The sequence below is a fragment of the Selaginella moellendorffii genome, unplaced genomic scaffold (assembly GCF_000143415.4).
Source record: "Selaginella moellendorffii unplaced genomic scaffold, v1.0 SELMOscaffold_1, whole genome shotgun sequence".
In the NCBI taxonomy this organism is placed as follows: domain Eukaryota; kingdom Viridiplantae; phylum Streptophyta; class Lycopodiopsida; order Selaginellales; family Selaginellaceae; genus Selaginella; species Selaginella moellendorffii.
In genome coordinates, this window is record NW_003314262.1 from 48,912 (window position 1) to 73,189 (window position 24,278).

At 47.2% G+C, this 24,278-nt stretch overlaps 4 protein-coding genes and 1 pseudogene across 6 annotated transcripts; 4 read left to right on the forward strand and 1 right to left on the reverse strand.

Moving 5' to 3' along the window:
• Positions 1-11,477: 11,477 nt before the first annotated feature.
• LOC9629153 (probable xyloglucan endotransglucosylase/hydrolase protein 5) lies at positions 11,478-13,128 on the forward strand. The gene is made up of 4 exons (XM_002961308.2): positions 11,478-11,742; positions 11,826-11,926; positions 12,000-12,196; positions 12,491-13,128. The coding sequence occupies exons 1-4, from the start codon at positions 11,589-11,591 to the stop codon at positions 12,873-12,875; spliced, it is 837 nt and encodes a 278-aa protein (XP_002961354.1). The 5' UTR covers positions 11,478-11,588; the 3' UTR covers positions 12,876-13,128.
• An 887-nt stretch (positions 13,129-14,015) lies between these two features.
• LOC112350481 lies at positions 14,016-15,620 on the forward strand. Its single transcript, XM_024686774.1, has 3 exons — positions 14,016-15,017; positions 15,253-15,369; positions 15,570-15,620. Exons 1-3 carry the CDS (start codon positions 14,016-14,018, stop codon positions 15,618-15,620), a joined length of 1,170 nt encoding a protein of 389 aa, XP_024542542.1.
• Positions 15,129-20,318, forward strand: LOC112340408 (DExH-box ATP-dependent RNA helicase DExH5, mitochondrial-like). Its single transcript, XM_024686513.1, has 19 exons — positions 15,129-15,369; positions 15,434-15,508; positions 15,570-15,955; positions 16,017-16,165; positions 16,246-16,333; positions 16,385-16,600; positions 16,656-16,751; positions 16,817-17,005; positions 17,061-17,220; positions 17,280-17,416; positions 17,467-17,862; positions 17,923-18,117; positions 18,181-18,454; positions 18,505-18,653; positions 18,711-19,019; positions 19,077-19,136; positions 19,194-19,346; positions 19,405-19,515; positions 19,570-20,318. Exons 3-19 carry the CDS (start codon positions 15,689-15,691, stop codon positions 20,266-20,268), a joined length of 3,648 nt encoding a protein of 1,215 aa, XP_024542281.1. The 5' UTR covers positions 15,129-15,369; positions 15,434-15,508; positions 15,570-15,688; the 3' UTR covers positions 20,269-20,318.
• On the forward strand, positions 20,284-21,537 carry LOC9656531 (peptide methionine sulfoxide reductase A1). Of its 3 annotated transcripts, none has more exons than XM_024686541.1 (3): positions 20,284-20,835; positions 21,073-21,328; positions 21,386-21,537. In XM_024686541.1, the coding sequence occupies exons 1-2, from the start codon at positions 20,323-20,325 to the stop codon at positions 21,322-21,324; spliced, it is 765 nt and encodes a 254-aa protein (XP_024542309.1). In that variant the 5' UTR covers positions 20,284-20,322; the 3' UTR covers positions 21,325-21,328; positions 21,386-21,537. The 3 variants fall into 3 exon arrangements, with proteins under 3 accessions (XP_024542309.1, XP_024542315.1, XP_024542303.1); XM_024686547.1 differs by having other exon boundaries at positions 21,391-21,537; XM_024686535.1 differs by having other exon boundaries at positions 21,073-21,537.
• Positions 21,538-21,866: 329 nt separating this feature from the next.
• On the reverse strand, positions 21,867-24,278 carry LOC9656532 (annotated as a pseudogene).

Consider the following 24,278-nt stretch of genomic DNA (forward strand, 5'->3'; position numbering starts at 1 on the left):
TGGTCTCATTTCGGTCCCAAATGCTATTTATAAAAAGTGTCTAGATTAGCTCATTTGGCATATCTACGGAATGTAGAGATCGGCCTGAACACAATGGTGTTCGTTCCGTGTCCAAATTCGCAATCTAAGGACATTCCATATTTAGTAAGTTTCGGACTTGTCCCAGAGACTAACTCCTGGTACTAAGGGAGGCTTGGGGTGAAAGCCCAAAGCGTATGTCCCTCAAGGGGGGGGGGGGGGGGGGGGGCTGTGGGGGGTTCCAAATGTATAGTAGGGATAGTGGTTGGAATGCATGTCCAACCACCTGAGACATTAGTTTGGCTCCCGCTGGGCTGTGTCGCTCCTTGTTCTGCATCTGGCTTGGGTTTAAGCCCAAGCTCCACGCTGCTCTAGTCGGTGGAGTACCCTCCTTCTCGCGTTAGGCCACCGGTATGCCAAAATTGTGCCAGACTCCGTTTGACACCATTTTGCGTGCAGGTGCTGGATACGGGGAGCTGGTGCTCGTGGGATTGTACCGGACCCTCGTTTCGTAGCGCAATGGGCTTGGAGTTCGGCTCCAAATTCAGGTGTGCTACAGTGGTGGACCGATTTTCAAAGATGGCACATTTCATACCCACCACAACGAAAGTGGATGCGGAAGGTGTGGCGAAGCTGTTCTTTGAACAAGTGGTTCGAGTGCGGGGAAGGCCGGAAGAGATTATCTTAGATCGAGATAAGATCTTCACCAGTAGGTTCTGGAGGACACTCCTAGAACAGTATTGCACCAAATTGAAATTCAGCACAGCCTATCACCCACAGACAGGTAATGGGTATTAAGTCAAGATTGATGGCACTAACACTTCTTGACAGACGGACAAATGGAAAGGGTGAATAGGCAGCTGGAGGATTATTTGCGATGCTATGTCTCGGGAGACCAGACCGACTGGGTAAGTCATTTGGGACTTGCGGAAATGTGTTACAACAACTCACCACATTCGAGCATCGGGGTGAGTCCATGGGAAGTCATCAATGGGCAAGCTATTGAAGGTCCTGTGGAACTCGGCGTGGCCGAGTATCATGGAGAGTTACCCGCAGTGGAGGCATTCACGGCGGAAAGACTCAACATTTGGAATCTAGTGAGGGATTCCTAACGGGCTCAACAAAGGCAAACTAAGTACGTGAACCAAAAGCGTCGGGATGTGGAGTTCCAAGCTGGGGAGAAGGTGTGGCTGAACACCAAGAACCTTAGGCTACCAAGTGGGATCAGCCGGAAGTTGACCCAAAGGTAAAAATGCATGTATTCCTATAAATGAATTGATCTTGAGTTCCTTAAGCAGATTCGCGGGGCCTTACGAGATTGAGGCTCGAATCGGTAAAGTGGCTTACCATCTCCGACTTCCTCGAGAGATGGGGAAGATGCATCCCGTGTTCCACGTGAACTTACTCAAGCCGTATTTTGAGGATCCGCTTCGCAAGGACCAAGTAAGACCTTTACCTGAGGTTATCCAAGGGGAGGAGGAATACGAAGTCGAGGCCATCCTCAATGCGCGCAAGAGCAAGCGACAAGGACGCGAGGTGAGAGAGTTCCATGTGAAGTGGAAAGGATTTCCACACTGCGAAGCAACAGGGAACCGGAGGAGAACCTAACGAACGCGCGAGATCTAGTGGAGGAATTTTTGCATGGCAGAACTCTATGTACTTATGCAAAGTTCAATTAAAAGTATCAATTTGAGAAGTTGAGCAATGGCATATGTTGGGACCCGAAGGCGCGCCGAAGGTAAGCTAATTAGCATGGGTTAGCTAGGTCGACCAAGCGTAGGGAGCTACGCCCGACTCCCTGCGGGGATATCGAATCCGTAGACGTATTCTACGGAGGTTGGGTTCGAGTCCCAACCCCCTAGTAAAGCAAGGCTGGGTTCAAGTCCCGACCCCATACTAGGGCATGGTGAGGTGAGGAGTATAGAGACACCTATATTCCGTTGTCATGGGCTCTTGGCCGGGGAGGCTAACTTAGGCACACCGCTAAGTGGGGGGATGCCCCCGGAGACATGGTCAACAAGTTGTAGGATAAAACGAGATGTTCGATGTGGGCATCGAACTTCTTCTATGGGTGGTGGAGTTGTAAGGAACCAACTCGCCGAGGTGTCGTAGGCTAAAGGAACCCCGAAAGCATGACCAAAATGACAAAGAGTTCATCGGATGGGACCAAGTCGAAGATCGAGTCCAAGACCGACTCTAGGATCGAGTTCGAGATAGAGTCCGGAATCGAGTCCGAGACCGAATCGGGGACCGAGTTCGAGTCCGAGTTCGAGACCGAGTTCGAGACGGAGTCCGAGATCCGAAATCGGGTCCGAGGTCGAGTCCGAGGTCGGGTCCGAGATCGGGTCCGAGATCGAGTCCGAGATCGAGTCCGAGACCGAATCCGAAGTCAGATCTGAAATTGGGTCCGAGATCGAGCCAGAGACTAAGTCCAAATACTAATACGGGTCAAGGGGTGAAAGCCCAAAGTGTGCGTCTCCCAGGGGGGGGGGGGTTGCAGAGGGTTCCAAAAGTATAGTAGGGATAGTGAGGTCCAAGAACCAGTTTTGAAGGGACTCTCCAATTAGGCTTCCAAACCGACTTGAGGTTGAGACTGGGACCGAGGGGCCTTGGGTGGAAGTGAGCATGGACTTGGCTGGTGCCAGAGGGGCCATCCAAGGAAGTGCTCAAGAGCAACTCCCACTCCTGAAAGGGAAACCGATTGCGGTGCTCCCAGCTCATGTGGAGTGGTGCCCCACTTGAGTACCATACGGCTCATTGGTCCTCGCCCTTCCTAGGGGCTTGGGCCTTCCTTCGGGATGGAAGTGGGGGGGTAGAGGTACCCATACCGGGCCGCTAGGCCACGGTGTTTCGCCCCGGCGTCCCGAAGCAAGTGTTGCACTCAAGACTTGGGATTTAGAGGGTCCCATGATCAAGTCTTGTGGTACCAAGGAATGTTAGGAACCTGGAAGCTTGGTGTGCTTGGTTGCTTGTGCTTGCGGGGAGTGTAGCCGAACCTTAAGTCCAGTCTAACCCGGGGAGGGGGATTGGGAGTGATTTGGGAATCCGTGGAAGGATGGCTAACACTCCGTTGCTCGTGCAGTGAGTAGCTGAAACCAAGTAGGAGTTGGTACCATAGGCAAGAACCTTGGCAAGGGAACTTAGCAAAAGCCAAGACAGTGTTGGACGGATAGTCGAGGTAAGCTGGTAAATTGGAAAGGAAAAATTTGTGGCTTACAATCATGACCATATAGAAGTTTATATGGTAAAGCACTAATAGCACCTTTATAAAATCCATATACTAAAGAGATGACAAATAACCATCCCAATTCGAATGTTAAAAGTTCATGTACTTCACGATTATCCCTTTAAAGATTCGAATAAACCATTCTACCAAACTATATGATTGTCGATGATAAGCACTCGTGAAAGTGTGGCATATCCCCAACCAAGATGTTAAGATGTGAAATGACTCAGCCATAAATGCAAGACTATTATCTGAAAGAATTCGCTCTAGATAATAATGTTAGAACACCACTTGATTGAGGAGGAAGTATCTAATAACAATTGCAGGCGAACTAACAACTTCTACCAAGTCAAGTAATTAGAATAATAATGACATACTCATTGCCAGTAGTTGAATGTGGAAAAGGCCCCATCAAATCAAATGCTTGTACTTCCGTAGCACAAAAAGGAGTATTACAAGCTTGACACTAAACGTATAACATCACGTCATATCTTCAGTTAATAGAAAAACCTAGTAGCTTCTCAATCATATGATGATGTCCCATATTCCTACATATCATGATAGGTATGGAGAAAGTATAAAATAAAAATTGAAGGCACCACCACTCATAAATGATCATTGAAATTCATCCCCACAAAATAAAGAAGTTTGTCCTCAATGTGATATTGAGAATACAAATGCCAAAATGGCAAGTTATCAATAAGTGATGCAAAATTCTCAAACTTATTGTGAAAACTTTAGATCCATAACTCAACTTTTTGAGCTTTATGAACCTCATCACGAGAAGGTAAATTATGAATACTAAACATTAAGTATAACAATTGCTAACGGCACGGAATTCTTGTCTAAAAAATCCATAAACCTTGGAACAACAAACTTGTTAAAAATATAAAAAGAGAGCAAAGAAGGAAGAGAAGCTCAAGAAAGGGTGTCATAAAACTCCCCAGGTGATGAATAACATTGAAATCATATATATGAAGTTTTAAAACCCATCAAGTAGTACCAACTGAAGCTTGAGATTGCCCATATGCACAATTACATTTGCCTCATCTCGTGCATATGGCTATAAAGAATGAAAATTGGCTCTACTACATGACGCAAATAGAGACGGCAACTTGTGTTAACAGACTAAGCAATAAAGGATAAACTCAAGCTTGTATCAACTAATATGGAAAAAATAATAAAAGACCTCTTATTACAAAAATAAACTTGGAAAGTAAACATTTGATGAATTGGTGCCAAATAAACCCCTTGATAATACTCTTGAAAAAAACATAGAGGGGTCACCAATTTATTTGCACAAGGACCCTTTGTTACTTGTATGATTCCTTATTTCCTAGAAGCATCTCAATGTCCAGACTTTCTACTACAATAGCATTAATAGGACGTCGTTGATGCTAAGGTTTCCACCCAGAAAATGGAGATTGTCAATCTGGAAAACACTAATAATGTTGACAAGTGTGACCAATTGCATCATATGACTAGCAGTAGACATCACGACCACAACTATGTCCTCGCCCTTGTCCTTGAACTCAAGTAATAATAGCATTAACCTCAATTGGAACAAAACCATCTCTTTTATGAAATGGAGTTGAAAGACATGCAATAAGAATTGGAAGATGTGATGTTTCATAATGTTATGTCAAGTGAAGTGCATCATCAAAGGTGGTTGGACTAAGTGTATGCACAAGTTTTACAAAATCTTGGCGAAATATTGGCCACAACATTCCCAACTTGATCCACTTTGACATATTTGACTCCGCATGAAGCAAGAAATTTTAGAAATGAATATTAAATAGCTCTTGATGATGCAATTGTTAGAAAGTGTCATTTCAATCATCGGCATGTCTAAATGCAGGTTTGAAGATGTCTAGAAGAATGCTCCAATCCTTACGAGTGGCTGCACTCAAACCATTCTACCACTGTAGTGTCATCCTTTGGAGATATGTGGGAAACTCACGCAAACACTAACTCATCCCTAAAATGACATGTGACAATCATTATAAAGTGATTGACTCAATAGTACACATCATCCCTAAGACTCCTATGAAAGAACTTTAGTTGAATGTGAGGATTAGCAATAAAAGCAAGAGGAGTTGTACCACATGCCATAAATACTGTCATTAATTGAGTTTGATTGTTCAACTATAAACATATAACATCAAGTAATTGCACCAATTGTTGCTCCAAAGTCAAAGGAGGAGGAGGCTAATGCTCTATCATGAAGATGAACAAAAAGGAAAAACCAAAAGAGAAAAAATTGAAAAAGTTATCAAGAAAAGGAGATCTAAATGATGCAAAAACTAATCTAAGCTCCTAAATTTGGACTTTCTGGGAGGTCACCTTACCCATTATTATTCAAACCCAAGGACAATTAATCCCAAGTATCCCAAGACTCTTAACCAATTGGAAAAAGGGGTGCATTTTTATTCATTATGTTGCAAATATGACTATAGGTATTGAAATTTATTTGTCAACTAATTTTTTCGAATATTCTTTCCTTATTGCCACGATGGTAGGAAGTCAGTATTGCTAGATCCTTATTAGTCTCCATATAAGCTAGCGGAGAAACTGATTAATGCCTATGTACTTAAATTGGATAAACATAAAGTAGGAATTCCTATGTGTTTTTTGCTGAGCAGACTCAACTTAGTTTAAGAAACTCCTGGCATTGATTTGCAGTTACTAATGTTGGGAACCCCCACGATATTAAACTTAGTCTCTTAATATTCACTAGATGATAACTTACCGTGTCTAGAGTGTTTAAGCCTAAGTTCCACACCATACTAGCTGATAGAATACCTATATCCTTGCATTAGGCCACTAATATGCTGAAATAGTGCTAAACTCTATTTGGCTCTGTTTTGTCTGCTGGTCCTGGCATTGGGATGTTAGACGCTTTATAACTATTTCAAATTGCTTTGTGCTCTTGTCCCTTTGCTCCTTGGGCTATATGCTTGAGAGTTGTTTCATGCTCCAGTACCTTTGCTCCTTGGTTCTATGCTTAGAAATTTAGCTTTGTTCTTGTAGCCATAAATTTTTTTCTTTCCAATTTGCTAGGTTACCTTATCTATTTGACTATCACAGACTTGGCTTTAGTTAACTTCCCTCATTAAGGTTCCTATTTATTGTACCAGCTTCTACTTGGTCCTACTTGGTTTTAGCAACTCATTACATAAGCAATAAAGCATTAGTTATTCATCCATGGTTTCCCAAATTTTCTCTCAATCTCCCTCCCCAGGTTAGATTGGACTTAAGATTCGGCTATACTCCTTACAGGAATGAGTAGCCAAGCACACTAAACTTCCAAGTTCTTAGCATCCTTTGGTACAACAAAACTTGATCATGAGACCCTCTAAATCCTAAGCCTTGGGTGCAATATTTGCTTCAGGACACTAGAGGGAAACACTATGGTTTAATAGCCCGGTATGAGTACCCCTACTTCCCCACTTTCATCCCAAAGGAAAGGTCCAAGCCCCTAAGAGGGGTGAGGACTAATGAGCTATAAGGTATTTAAGTGGGGTACCACTCCATATGAGCTGAGAGCACCGTAATTAGTTTCCTTTCCAGGAGTGGGAGTTACTCCTGAACACTTCCTTGGGTGGCCCCTCTGGCACCTCCTAAGTATATACTCACTTCCACCTAAGGCCTCTAAGCTCTAGCCTCAACCTCAAGTTAGTTTGGAAACACCACTAAAGAGTTCATTCAAGACTGATTCCTACTATCCCTATTATACTTTTGGAACCCCCTACAGTGCCCCCCCAGGAGACATATGCTTTGGGCTTTCACCCCATAACTTGTATTAGTATTCAGACTTGGTCTTGAACTCAATCTTAGACTCGATTTCTAACTTGACCTTGGACTTTGTCTTAGACTCAATCTTAGACCCAACCTCAGACTCGGTCTCGGACTCGGTTTTGAACTCAGTCTCAAACCCAATCTCAGATCTCAGACTCGATCTCGAACTCAGTCTCGGACTCAGTCTCAAACTTGGTCTCGAAGTCAATCTCGGACTCAATCTCAAACTCAGTCTTGAATTCAGTTTTAGAGCCAATCTCGAACTCGATCTCAGACTCAATCTCATTTGATGAACTTTTTATCATTTCAGTTGTGCTTTCGAGAATCCTTTAGCCTACAACACCTCAGGGAGTTAATTCTTTACAATTTCTTTATTCAGTGGCCCAAGACCCTAAAACTTGGGTTCCACTCCACTGTCCTTAAGGACACGTGGCATGTGATATGTGGCATATGGCATATAGAGGGTTTAGGTTCTACTTTATAGTTATAAAATAAAAGGTGAAAACCACATGAGCCCTTTTTTTTTATATTTAAACCCCATAAATCATCTTTTAAATTGTTCTCTTTGATTGTTTACAATCCATTATATATATTTTTAAATTCATTCCTTTATAAATAGAAGTTGAAAGCCATAGTGTAAACAATTAAATTTTTCCATTCTACTTTAGTCACTTAACTATACCTCTGACCGCTTGGAGGAGTCTCATTCACAACCTCCATAAGTCCAATTCAGGGCTTGGGACTTGTTCACCCCGAAAATGACATCCATACCACTTAACCTTTGCACTTGGTCCAAGTGCTCCACGTGTCCAACCCCATGATCGACACCCCAAAGTACCACCGACCTCTCATCCCGTTATACTAAAGCCATGCCCATTTACTTTGGTCACACTGGTGGTCTAACACCATTTGCATCGCAGTCCTATCTCTCAAAGACTAGGCCATTTGTCCTTGTGTGATCATCCTAGATCCACTCCTTAACATCCTTAGGATGCCCACAGACATGGGGAATAGCCTTCCCCAACATTTCTTTTCCAGTCCCCACCAAGTCCCTTTCTGTCCATGGCTGGGTTTGCCAACACTGCCACTAGATTGAGGCCCGTAGGCCCAACCTCTAAGTCCACTATCCTTTGGGACTTCCTCACCATGTGACGATGTCCTTAGTCACTACACTAGAGGATTGCTCCTCTTCTTTTTTATCGTCTGGGACTTTAGGACAACATTTCGGAACACCATAGCCTTACGTGAGCCTCATGGGTATTCTTCCCACCTTCTACCTTTGGGTGCTCTAGCTATGGGCTTAGAGCGAGGTTCCGTTAAGCCACATCAGGTATCCAAGTAGGTAGTGCCACTTACACTTGGATTGGGAGCATCGGCTAGTCGATTTCCTGGGGGAACTAGAGCCGGTTCTTGAACACTTCACCAAGCTACCCCACTTGTCAGTCTGTGTTCACTCTAGTCTTGGACTTCCTAGTGGGTAGCTCATCACCTAACACTACGTACAACCTTCCTAGGCCAAACTAGCCTTTCTTGGCCAAACTGGCTCCACTGCAGTCCTCCCCCTACTATACTTTTGGAGCTCACCAAACCCCCTAGGTCTGGGAGACGAATGCTTTGGGCTTTCACCCTCTCAGACTTGGACTCAAACTTGGACTCAGACTTGGACTCAGACTTGGACTCGGCTTTGGTCTCGGTCCCAGTCTCGGTCTCGGTCTCGGTCTTGGTCTCGGTCCCGGTCTCGGACTCCATCTCAGGTCCTTCTCGGACTCCATCTCGGGTCCATCTCAGACTCCATCTCGGATTCCATCTCAGTCCATCTCGGACTCTATCTTGGGTCCATCTCGGACTCCATCTCGAGTCCATCTCGGACTCCATCTTGGGTCCATCTCGGACTCCATATCAGACTCCATCTCGGGTCCATCTTGGACTCCATCTCGGACTCCATCTTGGGTCCATCTCGGACTCCATCTCGGACTCCATCTCAGACTCCATCTCGAGTCCATCTCGGACTCCATCTTGGACACTTCTATGTGTCCTGTGTTGGTCCTTTTGGGTCTATTTTTAGAGCCTCGCTTATTGCTCGCTTCGGGCTCATTCCTTAAGCACTTTGTTGGGAGTTCCACTCCCGCTCTCGACCTTTCCAGTCGGAGCTTTTGGTCCAAATGTGTTACGCTCGTTTGGCTTTTGTTTCGGCCACTACCACATGGCACCCTTCCGGCTCCACTTTGGGGAATAGGGATTTTGTGTCTCACACATAGCTTTCCCGAGAGCCTTTCTCTCTTGACACCCTACCTTTCGAATTGAGCTTAGCCGAAAGTAAACTAGACTTGCTAGATGTCAATCTCAACATATGGTATAATTCTCTTAACCCAACTAATAGAGTCGAACTTGAGACCCTCTCCTACCAGATGTTAATCTCAACATATGGTGTAATTTCCTTAAGCCAACTAAAAAAGTTGGACCCAAGACCTCTTTAATACCAAATGTAAGCTCTTGAATTTAAACTTCCCGGGAGGTTATCTAGCCTAGTATTATTTAAACCCAAAGACCCTTAATTGATTGAAAAAAGGGGTGCATATTTATTCATGGCCCTTTCCCTTTATATTTGAACTTTATAGATTGTTTTTCAAGTCATTTTCTTTGGTTGCTTATAGCTAGATCTAAAGTAAATCCTTAGAGACAATTAAAGCTACCCCTCATCTTCACCAATGTAGAATATAAAAATATATATATTAATTAACCCAAAAACCAATCAATCTGACAATTATCAAATCCCACTATGTTAATATTAGTATATAGTATCGTAGCCATACACTTAAACCTTACTGTATATTAATATTAGTGTAGTGGGATTTTGATAGCCATCAAGTTTAAAATGTATTATTTAAATTATGGTAATTTTTGTACAACAAACAATTTGTTTGCCAATCACTATAAAGTTTCTAGGTTGGTTTTGCTGGTCAAGATCCCCCGTGAGTGAGGATATGGGAACCAGGCTGGATTTGGGTGGAACCAATAATCGTAAGGGATCTATCAAACAATGACAAGAAATTTTAATCAAGCTCTCAAGTCCGGTCCCTTTCCCAGTCGTCTCTAGCGTTATAGCTGGGGAGAAATTTTCGCATGGTTGGGAATGAAGATCGATCTGTGCCTTGCCAAAGACAAGTTGTGGGACGGATTGATTGATTGATTTATGAAATAGAAGAGAAAGAGAGAGAACATCTCACATGAACAGTGCAGTGGAGTGTCCCTTTCTTGACAGAATGAGCTGAATCCAGCACACCAACAACAACAATGTAAGTAGCTAGGACGCGAAAAGAATTTATAAGGTTGGGGACACCTTTTTGGAAAGGTGACGACCGCGTTTGTTGGTCCCAGGGAAAGTTTTTTTCTGACCTAAGCTCTCCGAATATCCGGTCTTTGAATGCGATGAACCTTCCGAGGAGATCAGATCACCCGACAGCACAGCTAGCCAGCCTGTGTTTGAAAATTCACCCTCTGGGATTAAAATCTCCGCTTTTTTTACCACACACCCCTCCAGCCCATTTCCAGCCGTGGTGAAAGCGTCCGTGACAACAAACAGGCTTGCTTTTGCAGTGAACAAACCCACTTTACTTTATTTTTTTACTGCGTTTTGCAGGCTCAACACACACACACCATGCCGTATGTGTATATGTGCCTGAATGTGATATCTGTGCCACAGCATGGCAAGTCACCATGATATGTGTGCCAGAGCATGACAAGTTACCAGGAAGCTTCCCTGCGAGATTTAAATCTCGAATTTGAATCATCAAGAACCATGGCCTCCAAAACCAAATATAGTTTTATTTCCCCTCTAAACTAGATGCACACGTAAAAACTATGCTAGTCAAGGTTTGTCACCAATCATTGCACTGCTTACGAAAGAAAGGTGGCAGCTCAGCGGCAGCCAAGCCGCCAGTCCAGCGGTAAGATTTGGAAATTCCTGGAATATTTAAGGGGAATTTTTTTGGCCCTGCAGGCACCAGTGGCAGGCTCGAATCCAGGCACTATTGTTAACATTTCCAGTGTGTTACGTCGTCGGCAGGCAGGCCCCCGGGCCCCGATTAAAGTAATAATACTTTGGGATTAAAGTAATCGGGTTATCTCCACCTGCTTAAAAGCGCTGGAGAATATCTTGACCGCGCAGCTGGCAGCAAAGAAGCTGCCTAAACAAAGACCCTGGGCTTACGTTAAGCACGGGCCGTACGCTCGTACGTAACACGCTGGACGAATCCCGGCGTGGCGATTGTCTTGTTTTTATTTTCCAGCTCATGCCATCCTGTGGGAATAAATTCCTGGGCAAGGGGTAAGAAAATTTGAACCAATTTACCTTTACGAACCCATACTACATGTCATCATTGCCATGGTGACGTGGCGCCAGCATGGCCAGCGTTTATAAGCGTGGCCGGGCCGTGGAGCTGGAACATCGATCGAAGAACGCAACAGCGAGGAAGAAGAAGGCGCTCTTGGGAATTCCAAAGGGAATATCTTGTGTGTGGCTCTTTTGAGATTCGCATTCGCGGCAATGGGGAGGCTGGCCCTCTGCGTGTTGATCGCCACCATGGTGATCGTCTCCCAGGCTGCCCCTGGAAACTTCAACGATCTCTTCACCTCCAACAACGATCACGTCAAAGTGGATGGCTCTGGCCAAGTTCGTCTCGTCTTGGATCATCAATCAGGTTGATTCTTTTGCCTGGATCGATCGCATTGCAATGCTCACGCTCTCTCGGGCTTTGGGTGTTTGATTCCTTCTCTTCCACAGCTGCTGGCTTCGCGTCCAAGAACAAGTATCTCTTCGGCAGAGTGAGCATGCAAATCAAGCTTGTTCCCGGTGATTCTGCTGGAACTGTGGCAGCCTACTACGTAAATCTCCCAAACTCGCGCCTATCCATCGCCATTTCTTCCGCATTTCTGACCGTGGAGTTGCTTGTGACAGATGTCCTCGGACGATTACAGGACCCGCGACGAGATCGATCTCGAGTTTCTGGGCAACACGTCGGGCAATCCATACATCCTCCAGACCAACGTCTACGCCAATGGCGTCGGCAACCGCGAGCAGCGAGTCTACCTCTGGTTTGATCCCACTGCCGACTTCCACTCGTACTCGATCCTCTGGAACCAGAAGCAGATCGTGTACGTGATCACACCCATCTCGCCCATTTCCTCCGATTCTCTCCCTTTCGATCCACCCATCTCTCCGTGCTCTGTTTTCTTGGCGAGTTCTTTCAAACTTCTTTGGATCCATCGAGCAATGTGGTATCGCCCATCACCGCAAATTTCTTGTTCGATCGACCCACTGTTTCCTATTCTTTCCTGGGTCCTCTGGATCACTGTTTGTGCTCAATGTTCTTGCGATTCTTTTGGGATTCCTTTGCTTGGTGCAAGCTAGCTAGAAAGACTGATTGATCGTGGGCTTTGTCTTTGCAGATTCTTCGTGGATTCCACCCCCATTCGCGTGTTTAAGAACAACCAGGACATGGGCCTGCCTTTCCCCACGAAGCAGTCAATGGGAGTCTACTCGAGCCTGTGGAACGCCGACGACTGGGCGACCAGGGGTGGACTCGTCAAGACCGACTGGAGCCACGCCCCCTTCATCGCCTCCTACAAGAACTTTGATCTTGACGCGTGTCAGGCATCGTCGGGATCGTGCGGCCCAAACAGCGGCAAATGGTGGGACTCGTCCGCCTGGCAAGCTCTCAGCCCCAGCGACGCAGGCAAGCTCAAATGGGTCAAGAAGAACTACATGATCTACAACTACTGCACGGATTCGGCCAGATTCCCCTCCAGACCTGCCGAGTGCGCGCGTGACTGATCCATCCATCCATCCATCCATCCATCCGATCGATTTGTGAAGAAATGCGCCCCCAAAATCAATCCTCTTCCCATTCCATCCATCCACCCATCCATCCGTATACATAGTTCGCATCGCTTCGATCGATTCCCCTCCGCGCGCGCTCGCGCTCGCAGGATTTCTCCCTTGCTCGCTATGTTTCTGGATCGCGGAAAGCCGCTGTGTGTGGTGATTGTAAAAGAATAAACGGAGAAAACCATCTTGTTTCATTCTACTCGTTTGATTTCGTGGCGGACTTTTACCCGATCAAATTCAATGACCAACAGAACGCTGGAGCGATCAGACTGGATCGAATTGAAGGAGTGGCGATGCGAAAAAAGGAAATGAGATCTTCGCTTGTTTTTCTGGTGGGAAATGAATGCAATGCCCACAGCCACGCGAAACCCTAAATTTCGAATGGTGAAAGATGGACGGTCACGATAAGGGGCTGCCTCAGACAGATCTCCCGCCGTCCAGTCGCGAACGGTGGCGATGGGACCAAAGAGTAAGGGAAAAAAATTTAACCTGATCAGCTTGTTTGTGTGCGGTCGCGGCTATGGCGTGCGGGTGCGCCGCTTCTCTCCATTCGTGCGCGCTGCTTCTACCGTCACGGCGCCAGATCTGGTGAGAATCTCGCTTCCCTAGTTTGCCAGCGCCCCGGTTTCCAGCGATCCAGGAAATGCTACGGCCTAGGGGTTTGTATTCCGCGGCTGGGAGCTTGAATTCTCGATGAAGCTGCTGCCTTGCCGCAAGAGGATCCCATTGTGATGGCCGGAATGAACCCACCAATGGAGCTCAGGAGCGAGGAGAATGAGGATGCTTGCCCGGATTCTTGGGAACTGGCCGATCTGGAGGAGAGTATGAAGCGGCTTGTGCCCGCTGGTTGCAGTCTTGGCCTCCACAAAGAGAGTGGCGGCGGCGACGATGATTCGGCACAAATTGACGAGTTCTTGCGTGAGGCGCTCCAGAATCCTCACGACCGTATGACTAGTAAGTCTGTTTTTGGCATTTTCTTCTTTCCTAGTACCAATAATTGTGTTTTCTTTTCCAGTTCTAAGGCTAGAACACGACGTGGAGAGATTCGTAAGAAATCCAAAGCAGTTTCAGCTTGAGTTCCCTCCTATGGCGTCGTCCTACTTGCGCCTAGCAGTTCACAGGGTAGCGCAACACTACTACCTTATAACTTCGGTGATTGACAGCAACGTGGAAGGATGCAGGATCATAGTCCGGAAGAGTGGGGAGAATAAGTTTCCCTCGATCAGGCTCGCGGACATTCCTGTTGCCGCGGATGGTGGCAGCAACTCCAACACCAAGTTTGTGATCAAGCAGAGACCACAGGCTAGTTTTATATCCGGTGGAGATAGCAGCGGGGCTGCTAGTGGATCCGGAAGCAATGCCTCCAAGAGTATGGAGGAACGGAACGAGGAGTATAACAAGGCCCGAGCCAGGATTTTTCGGCATGAGCAGGAACAGAGAGCTTATGACGAGCTGCTGGAAGTAGAGAAGAGGAAAACTGCAAAGGTGATAGAAGTAAGAGAGAGCGCTTCAACCCCCGAGCAGGGAAGGCAGCGGATGAACGCCGGATCTGGCAGTAATAGCTGCAGCAGCAGCAGCAGCAGCAGCGGTGGCAGCGGCAGCAAAGCAGACAAAGATCAATCCAGCAAGTCGAGGCAAAAGGTTGCTATATTCCGTGACCGAGAGAAAGATCGCAAAGATCCCGATTACGATCGGAACTATGACAGGTATAAGTTCTTAGCCGAGGTTACAACCTTCGTTGATGCCTTTCTTTGCATTTGCAGGTATTCACAGCGGTTTGATCCAGGTTTTGGACTAAACCAGCCACCAGCCTTTGGTATGCAAGCTCGGTATACTCCTGTTGTGAATTATAACACAGAGTTTCCCCAGCTTGGCTGTCCTCCTGTAAGGCAAATGCCACCGCAAGTAACCAGTCAATCGGGCTGGAGGCACGCATACCAACAACACCAGGATATGATGCGAGCCCCGGCACCGTTTAATCCTCCGCCACCGCGGGTGTCTCCACACACCAACATGGCGACTTATATGTCGCAGTACCCATATCCTCGGCCTTCTATGGCCTATCACTACTCTTCGCAAGTTTCTCAGGCAAGTCTAAATCTCGTTGCTCGTTCTAGTAACTTTGTTTTTCTAACAATCGCCGATTCTTTCCAGCCTGAAGCTGGTTCTACACAGGCTCGTCGCCATTAAATGACCAGGCCTTCCCTGCTTCCGTCGGTGTCCAACGAAGAAGATAGACTCGATCGATGCGTCGGCTCAATGCTGAGGACGGAGCAGGGAATCTCTCGAGGAGCTACACTGTTATAGCTCTTCGTCACGCCAGTGCGCTGCAACTCTCACGGTGTTCGTGGTGACTCCACAGAAGCCACAAGCCAAAACTTGCGAGGCCGCTGCAAGCAATCAAGCGAGCAAGCAAGGCATCACGCAATCTTTCGAAATGGTACTTCGCTTTTGTTTCTTCTTTTACTAGTTGCAGGACTGATTCTCTTCCTTTTCGTTTCCAGGCTTTAATGTGGGATTGATTGATTGATCATCCATCTCTCACACCACACCGAAGTTTCGAGTTGGCAAAATTTGAGGTAACAGAATTTTAGCTATCACGAGCGCTGGTTCTTAAAATCGATCCATTTTGATTTCCAGGATATGTATGAAGCTTGTGAAATTCCCTGGAAAGCCACCCAACCCAGTTAGCTAGGCAAAAAAATTTCAAAGATTATTTGAGCATATTCTTTTTTCTTAAACCCTAGGAGAAATGCCTGATGTTGAGGACGAGGGCGGCGCTTGATCGTCTGCTGCTCCATTCTCGATCGTTTCTTCCCATTGATGGATCATCGCAGCTGCCATGGCAGGCGCCTGCATTGCAGTCGATCGTGTCCCGCGTCGCATTTGTCAGGCACAAGTATCACAACAGGATTCGCCCCCATCTCATGCAACTCGGCGTCCGCAAGAGCTATCGGCTGTATGAGCTCAAGATGGGGCTGGAGGAGAGCGACGACGAGGACGAGTTTCTCAATTACTTGCAGAAGGTCAGTTCGTGGTAGAATTCCATAAAAAAAAGCATGGAATCGTTTGTTCTCTGTTTAACAGGAGGTCACAAGCACGTACATTGAGAGATGGAGACGAAGAATGTCTTTGCTTCTTCAGTCTTCCAAGAACGAGATAATGTCCATGGAAAGTAAAGATCTCAAGTGCTACAATGCTATAAGCTACATTGCCAAAGAGCTTGGTCTCTACATGTAAGTAAGCTTCGATCGATCGATCTTTTTCACTCTGGTCTTTGAAAAAAATTCTCTGTGGATTTTCTTGTTCTTTGCAGTAATCTCTACTGGAAAACCATCGTTGTCAGTAAGCTTCCTCTACCATTGTATAGACCGGACTTGGATCCGGATCGTCCGCAACGACAGGTTCGGATCTTCAGCTTCATCTTTTTTGGAATTATCTTCTTTCACTTCCAGGTTTATGTTGCACCAGCCACGTTTTTCAGGGTTAAAGCGTTTCTAGACGAGTATAAACGGCACAGGAAAGAGAAGGAAGCCAAGGTGGAGCTTTTTCCAATCGTTGCTACAGAACAACCCCCTCAGTCTCTTCCGGATGTTTATGATCCGCTAGCTGGCATTTTTGGCGATGCGAAAAAGAGCAAGCTCATGTTTGATAGACAACGCGCATGGCAGGTGCAGCCTCAAAAATAGTTTTGTTTGTTTTTCACTCAACTCTGATGATATTCAGGACTCTCGAGAGGGACAAATAGCTCTTGGGTTTCGTAGTAAACTTCCAGCGTTCCAGTTAAGGTCTGCATTCCTCGAGTCACTGTCCCGTTGTCAGGTACTGGAGCGATGATCTAAAACATGAAATGTTTGTTGAAACTTTTCATACTAGTTCTTGGACAGGTTCTGGTGGTAACTGGAGGAACTGGCTGTGGCAAAACAACACAACTTCCACAATATATACTTGAATCTGAGATTGATGGTGGATGCGGTTCGTCGTGTAAGATTGTTTGCACCCAGCCCAGGCGTATCTCAGCTTCCTCTGTCGCTTTGAGAGTGGCGGAAGAACGCGGTGAAGTTCTTGGTGAATCTGTAAGTTTATAAGATCTGTAGAGCGTTTTCCTTACACATACTTCTGTATCCACAGGTAGGATATCAGGTGCGGTTCGACTCAGTGAGAAGCCGGTCTACGAGCCTACTGTTTTGCACCACGGGTATATTGCTAAGGCGGCTGATGTCTGATCCAGTTTTGAACGGAGTGACGCACGTAATTGTCGACGAGATACATGAGCGGGGTTTAAACGAAGGTTAGCTTTACCTTCTTTGTTTTTCTTTTTCAGATTGTAAACTTCCTTGTCCTTTCTAGATTTTCTTCTTATTGTTTTAAGAGATGTCATCCAGCGCCGTCCCGATTTGAAACTCATTCTTATGAGCGCTACTGTGGACGCTAAGCTTTTTGAGAAGTATTTCTTGGATTTGAATACTCGTTGCATGGATATACCGGTAAATAGTGTATTGTTTTTGTTTACTTGACTTCCGTATCACTGTTTCAGGGATTTGCATACACTGTGAAATCTTACTATTTAGAAGACGTTTTGAACATAACAGGATACAAATTGAGCATGCAGTCAAGAATGTGGAAGTATCTACGGCAAGCGCCTGAAGCCTCCGATCTGCGGGCTCATATTTCAGAGGAGAATATCGTCAGAGAAGCTCTTAATGCTGAAGATTACAGCAATGCTGGAGAAGAAAGTATCGATTTCACCTTGATAGAGAAGCTACTCTGTCACATCTGCGAGCATGGCCAAGAAGGTGCGGTGCTGGTTTTTATGACTGGCTGGGAAGATATTTCTGCTTTGAGGCGTCAGCTAAGAACCCATCCTGTGCTAGGCCATCCTAGCCGAGTGTGGCTTCTTGCGTGCCATGGAACCATGTCGCCCGACGAACAGGTTAGTGATCTATTTATCTTCTCAACTACGTGCTGGTTTTAACACTTCGAAGTTTTGCAGAAGAGAATTTTTGATCGTCCACCTTCACGTGTACGGAAGATCATCCTGGCAACAAACATTGCCGAAACTAGCATCACGGTTGAGGACGTTGTGTACGTTGTCGATATAGGAAAAGCCAAAGAGAAGAGCTATGATGTTGCAACAAACACTGCATGTTTGCTGCCAAGATGGATTTCCAAGTCGTCTGTGCGCCAGGTAAATAGGAGGGAGTGTAAAACATCTTTTCTTTGACATACACTTGTGTGGTTTTGGTGGCAGAGGAAAGGCAGAGCTGGGCGTTTGAAACCAGGTGTTTGTTACCATCTCTATCCAGAATCCGTTTTTCAAGCGTTTGAGGACCACAATGAACCTGAGATATTGAGAACAGCTCTACACAACGTATGCCTCAGGATTAAGGGATTGCAACTTGGAGATATCCAGACGTTCTTGGCAAAAGCTATAGAGCCTCCCAACCGACACGCAGTGCACATCGCCATAGAGTTCTTGAAGGTGATTGGTGCATTGGATGAAACAGAAGAGCTGACGGTTCTTGGTAAGTCTTTTTTTTTTAATCAACTTATGGTATTGATTGGATTCGTCCAGGAAAACATCTAGCAATACTTCCAGTTGAACCGCAGATTGGAAAAATGTTGATCATGGGGTGTATTTTTCAATGCCTTGATCCCATGCTTACTATTGCTGCTGCACTTTCGTCCCGGGATCCATTTATTCTTCCCGTGGACAAGCGAGAGGTTTGTGCTGGATTGATTTTAGTACAAAGCACATTACTAAGAAAGTTGAGTTGTCAGGATTCCAATCAAGCCAAGTTCAAGTTTTCCATAGGAGAAATGAGTGACCACCTCGCGGTTGTTCGAGCATTCAACGACTGGGAAGTGTGCATGAAGCACAATACGGCATCGGAGTTCTGCCGTGCAAATTTTCTTTCCATGCAAGTGTTGATAGGAATGACTTCCATGAGAAAGCAATTCCTATCACTATTGCAGGAAGCCGGTTATCTCGACGGCGGCTTGGCGAGTTGCGAAGCTTATTCATCTGATCCAATGATTGTCCGAGCTGTGATTTGCGCTGGTTTGTTCCCGGGAGTTGCAGCTGTTGTGGTAAGTATGTTTGCTCTCGAAATGTCCATTTGTGTTGATTTCTTCGTTCGTTCACAGGCAACTCCTGGATCAGTGACCCACAAGACAATGGACGGGACTGTAGTGCACGTTCATCCAGTAAGTCTCGCTTGTCTTTGCAAAGTTTCAGCTGACATTATACACGGATTTATGCAGCACTCAGTGAATGCAAGGCACGAGGAAAGCTGCTTTCCATGGCTGGTGTTCCTTGAGAAGATAAAGACATCTAACGTGTTCATTCGAGACTCAACGGGTATATCGGACTCGGTGCTACTTTTGTTCGGGGGAGCGTTGGTGTCGATAGGCCAGGTGACGACTTTAAGCTTTGTTTCTCTTCCTTTGGTGCTAATCCCGTTGCTGCTAACAGCCAGGACATTTGCAAATGTGTGGGAAGTGCTTGGAGTTCTTCATGGGTGAAAGCGAGGCCGAATTATTCCAGGAAATGCGAGATCTTTTGGATGAGCTTCTGAAGCTAAAGGTACCACGTCTTTCTCAACTTTAGTCTTTCGGCTATAAAACTTCTTCTCTGCAGCTAGCAAGGCCCGACCTCGACATCTACAAACACCGAGATGGTCTGCTCATGCGAGCAGTGATGCTCATGATCAGAGGCGACGCTCTTGCCGGCAAGTTCATGTATGGGAAGAGAACAGACGTAGGTACTTTCGATGGTCTCATCGGCGACAAGGACTCCAAAGTAGCACTCCGAGTAGCTCTCCTTCGGGAGGGCCTGACTAGAAGGCCGTCCGTGTCCACGAAGCTAAACCGAGCAAAGCAGCACGTCTCCACGATCCAGTTCCGAGGCCTCAAGTTTATCGGTGAGCCGGACAGGCTTAAGAGGCAAGCTGAGAGGAATGCTTGCGCCGAGGCGGTGGCATGGCTCGCAAATCCAGACAACGCCGAGAAGAAGAAGCTGCTCATGTGGGGGGGAGGAAAGCTCACCAAAGTCCGGCTTGGAGATTGCATGGGACAGCTGAAGAAGCTCCTGGGAAAACTTCCACCGGAGGACGAAGAACGCTTGCGAAGCTTTGAAGATCCCAAGAGCAAGAAGCAGCGAAGCAATGCTCTCGTTCCAATCGACGAGAAAAAGAATTCGAAGATCAGGAAGAGCAGGAAAGCGAACGAGGAGATTGTCACGCAACGAGCAAAGCGTAGAGCGAATTTCCAAAAACTTGTGGAGAAGAGCGAGACTCCGGTATTTGGAGGGTGCTCTCTCCCGCCAAGACCAGGGTGAATATTCGTTTTCAAACACTGGATATACTTTTATGGATATTTCTTAGGGTTTATCATGTCTGGGGCGAGCGTTCTCGGCGTCCTGGGGCACGGCTGCGCCCACATTCTCCCACCGATTGCCGCTCCATCCGCGAGGATCCACAACAGGGCGCTCGGATTCTCCGTCAGGTCGAGCCGCAGCGTCGCGTCGCCGATGGCAAATCTTGGGGGATGGCTGTCCAAGCTGGGAGTAGGGCGCGCGACTGCCAGGGTTCGCGATCCGGAAGGCGCCAAGATCGCGCAGGGGCCGGACGACGACGCGCCTGCGCCCGGGCAAGAATTCGCGCAATTTGGCGCCGGATGCTTCTGGGGTGTGGAGCTCGCATTCCAGAGAATCCCGGGCGTGACGAAAACAGAGGTAGGCTATTCCCAGGGCACTGTGCACAATCCCTCGTACGAGGACGTTTGCAATGGCGATACCGGGCACTCGGAGGTGGTGAGAGTGCAATACAATCCAAAGGAGACGAGCTTCTCCTCGCTGCTGGATGTTTTCTGGGACCGCCACGATCCGACCACTTTGAATCGTCAGGTAAGAGCTCTCTTCCAAATTATTATATTCCTTGCAGAAGAATTTTGCTAGCTTTGTTCCATCCCTCTAGCCTTTTCCTCCTTGTTCTTGTTCTGCTTCTTTTCTAGCCTTTAAAATATGTCCTTGTTCTTTGCAAGAGTATACAGTAGTATGCTGCTACGTAGCTGTTCCTATTTCTCTTGTAGAGATCTCTTTTGTAGCTAAAAGCTTAAGGTTGGTTGGTTTGACATCTTCCAGGGGAACGATGTTGGCACCCAGTACAGGTCGGGAATCTACTTCTACCACCCGGAACAGGAGAAAGCCGCCCGAGAGTCCATGCAAAAGCACGAGGAAAAGATCAAGAGGAAGATCGTGACGGAAATCTTGCCAGCTACAAAGTTTTATCGCGCCGAAGAGTACCACCAGCAATACTTGGCCAAGGGTGGCAGATCTGGCTTCAGGCAGTCAGCTGAAAAGGGCTGCAACGATCCTATCCGCTGCTATGGTTAGACAGGTACGCCTGTCGCATTGCCTGTGTACTACTACTCTCGTTTTTCTTCCCTTTTGCTAGCTCAGGAGCTGTAGATGATGAAAAGCTGGAAGAAAGCGGCGTCGGCTCTTCCTGTAAATAACACACGCTGCTGCCACCCTCGCGCTGTGCAGTTGCTGGAACTTAAAAAGAAATGGGACTTCCCTTTCTCTCCTGAAAAGAGATTTCTCTCACTCGCTGGCTGGCTTAGGACTTGTGTCAGAGCAGATCTAGCGTCGTCGTGTTGTTGTAAAACTAACGTGTGCTGGATGAGAAACAGGCTGCCTCCCGGCTGGATTATAATCACCTGTACTCGAGGAGACAATGCTGCGGCGCAATATATGATAATCATACGCTCAGGTTCTTCTCCTCATGAAGTTTGTTCTAGTAATGCATAAATCCTTTTTATCTTTTATCTTCTTTTTTTTTTTTTTGTCCTTTTTTCTTTTTTTTGATCCTGCTGCCAGCAATTTCTAGCCTTCGCGCAGCACAGGTATCCTTTCTACACTTGCAACCAGCTCGAAACTTTGCATCCAACGGGATCATTTTTTGCAGGGATTTCAAAAGAGTGATTGAAAATCTACTAGCTATCAGACTCGGACGAACTTGCAGTAAAAGTCTTCATCCTTTTTGAAGCTAATTACAGCATCTAGCTAGAGATCGGAGCGGAAAGAACTCACACTGGAAGGAACTTTACGAGACTGACCATGCGTAGTATGTATATGTATATTGTGTACTTCCTGCACATCTCGTAGCGCTGCTGGTGCAGGTGCTGCTTCTGGAAGTGCAGGAACTCGTACTGGCAGAGTGATCTTTCTCGAGATAATCCGGAATCGAATGTATTGGACAATGACGAGAAAAGCCAGCTATCTGTGCAAGAGATGAACAAGTAAGTCACTGACTTGACACGAATGGCTGAGCTAAGATATGTGGTGTTCTTTTGCAGGAAAAGGAAGAAAGATTGAAAGGAAAGTGATGTGCTCACCTCTTCCTCTTCTCAGTTGTGGATCTGCAAGCAGTTGGCACCAGGCTGAAGTCCCTGAGGAAGGAATTGCTGCTGAGGGTGATGGTGTTGGAGCTGCTGGTGCTGGATGAGAGGCAGGGACTGCTGAAGGACGTGGTGCTGCTGGTGGAGGTTGTGGACGGCCTGTTGCTGGGCGTGGGCTTGAGCTTGCGCATGAGCGTGAGCGTGAGCGTGAGCCTGGGCTTGGACTTGAGCGTGAACAGCGTGAGCATGATGCGCGGTGGGCGATGCCGAGGTGGGAGTGGAGCTGCTGCCGGAGCTGTTGTTGGTGATGCTGCTGCTGCTGTTGTTGCTGGTGCTGCTGGTGCCGGCGTTTGCAGCCCCGGTGTTGTTGCTCGACGGACGCTTGCGCTTCTTCTTCTCGTAAGCGATGCCGCGAGCTTTGGCCTGCATCTCACGAACTTCTCGCAGGTAGAGGCGGACGGCGCGAGCTCCAAACGGATTGGATTCCGGCTTGCCACCGTGCTCCTCGAATGCTGCTCGGAGCCGGCCGATGAGAGCGTCCAGGCTTCCCCAGGCTTGACGCAGCGGGCAGGCGCAAGGCGCTGGTGGATGGGCGATGCCGAAGAAGGGACAGGCCGGCGCGTGGATCTTGGTCTTGCCAAACTGGTCCAGGTAGCGCAGGAACTCGAGGACGTTTGCTCCACTGCAGCGAGGGAGAGTGAGAGGGGGCCTGTGGTTCCTCAGATACTGGCCGAAGGTGTTCCAGTCCCGCCGCTTCTGAGCTTCATACCTGGATGGTGGTGCTGTTGCCGACCCCTCCCCAGCTCCTGCTGCTGCTGCTGCTCCGCCGCCGGCTCCTCCATCTCCAGACGATGGGGAAGCTCTACTGCTGCCACTTCCAGCGATAGGCGACGCGTCTCCTCCGTGAATAGGGATTAGACCGCTCATTGCCGATCGACAAGTACCAAAGCTGCAAGACCAATTCTCTCTTTGTCCACGTTTCTTGCTTCGCAAGCTACCGCTAGACTGCAGCCGCACAGACAAGACAGCCACAGACAGACGGTGGTGTTGGAGTGGATCCTGGCACACAAAGTTAGTGTGCTCGAGGGGCGACTGCAACCAAACTGTTTCGAATCCGCGATCCTGTATACCGAGATGAGATGAAAAGCTGCGCGCAAGCCAACAAACCAATGATGCGTTCGAGGATGGACAACGAGCAAAGGGGAAGCCGGGAGATCAGTTGTTAAGAAGCCAGAGCAGTGAAACCTGGGAGCACTGTCAGCCAATGAGGAGCTCTTGGAGGAGATCTAAACAGGAGAAGCAAGCAGCAGCAGCAGCAGCCGCCATGGCACAGGACCACAGTCCTGGAGGAACAGAAAAAAGAAAATTAAAAGCGAGAAGCAGCAGGCAGAGAAGGATGAGGAGGAAAAATGACAGTGGTACTTAATTGAGGACGAGAGCTTCCGTGAGCTAAGGAGCAGGCCGAGTATATATATACTCACACACAGCACACAGGAGAAAGGGGGAAAAATTTTGAAGGAAAGGAGGCTATTGGAACAGTGCGAGACACTTGGAGGCTGGCTGGTTGCTCTCAGAACGCACACCTGAACTGACACGAACGAAAAAGAATTGGACGACTCAAGGAAGAGAAGGAGGGGGAAAAGAGAAACTCGGAGATCTACCACCACTCAGGAGGAAAGAGAAGTGCTGTGTACACACTCCCGTGCAAGTAGCAGATTTCTGGCTCGACTCTCGCCACTGGAGGACATTCGAGTGAGGAGCTACAGTAGTGAGGAAGGGGATTGATTGATTTGAGCCGCGGGTGGTATTTTCGAGCTCGCGGAAAAATCCAGGAGGGAAGCGTCTACATGCCGCTTTCTACCGATCAAAGTCGTGACGACGCTATAGTGACCGGACGCGAAGAAAAATTCCCCTGTGCAGGAGATACAGTACCAACTGGAGGCCAAC

Excerpts from the sequence above, each read along its gene's own strand:
- LOC9629153 (XM_002961308.2), top strand. The coding sequence starts at position 11,589 with ATGGGGAGGCTGGCCCTCTGCGTGTTGATCGCCACCATGGTGATCGTC. Across the intron at positions 11,743-11,825 it reads CGTCTTGGATCATCAATCAG|CTGCTGGCTTCGCGTCCAAG; the intron begins GTTGATTCTTTT and ends TCTCTTCCACAG. Across the intron at positions 11,927-11,999 it reads GAACTGTGGCAGCCTACTAC|ATGTCCTCGGACGATTACAG; the intron begins GTAAATCTCCCA and ends TGCTTGTGACAG.
- LOC112340408 (XM_024686513.1), top strand. The coding sequence starts at position 15,689 with ATGTTGAGGACGAGGGCGGCGCTTGATCGTCTGCTGCTCCATTCTCGA. Across the intron at positions 17,221-17,279 it reads TGAGCGGGGTTTAAACGAAG|ATTTTCTTCTTATTGTTTTA; the intron begins GTTAGCTTTACC and ends TGTCCTTTCTAG. Across the intron at positions 17,417-17,466 it reads CTCGTTGCATGGATATACCG|GGATTTGCATACACTGTGAA; the intron begins GTAAATAGTGTA and ends TCACTGTTTCAG.
- LOC112350481 (XM_024686774.1), top strand. The coding sequence starts at position 14,016 with ATGGCGTCGTCCTACTTGCGCCTAGCAGTTCACAGGGTAGCGCAACAC. Across the intron at positions 15,018-15,252 it reads ACTCTTCGCAAGTTTCTCAG|TGCGCTGCAACTCTCACGGT; the intron begins GCAAGTCTAAAT and ends TCGTCACGCCAG. Across the intron at positions 15,370-15,569 it reads TCACGCAATCTTTCGAAATG|GATATGTATGAAGCTTGTGA; the intron begins GTACTTCGCTTT and ends TTTGATTTCCAG.
- LOC9656531 (XM_024686535.1), top strand. The coding sequence starts at position 20,323 with ATGTCTGGGGCGAGCGTTCTCGGCGTCCTGGGGCACGGCTGCGCCCAC. Across the intron at positions 20,836-21,072 it reads CGACCACTTTGAATCGTCAG|GGGAACGATGTTGGCACCCA; the intron begins GTAAGAGCTCTC and ends GACATCTTCCAG.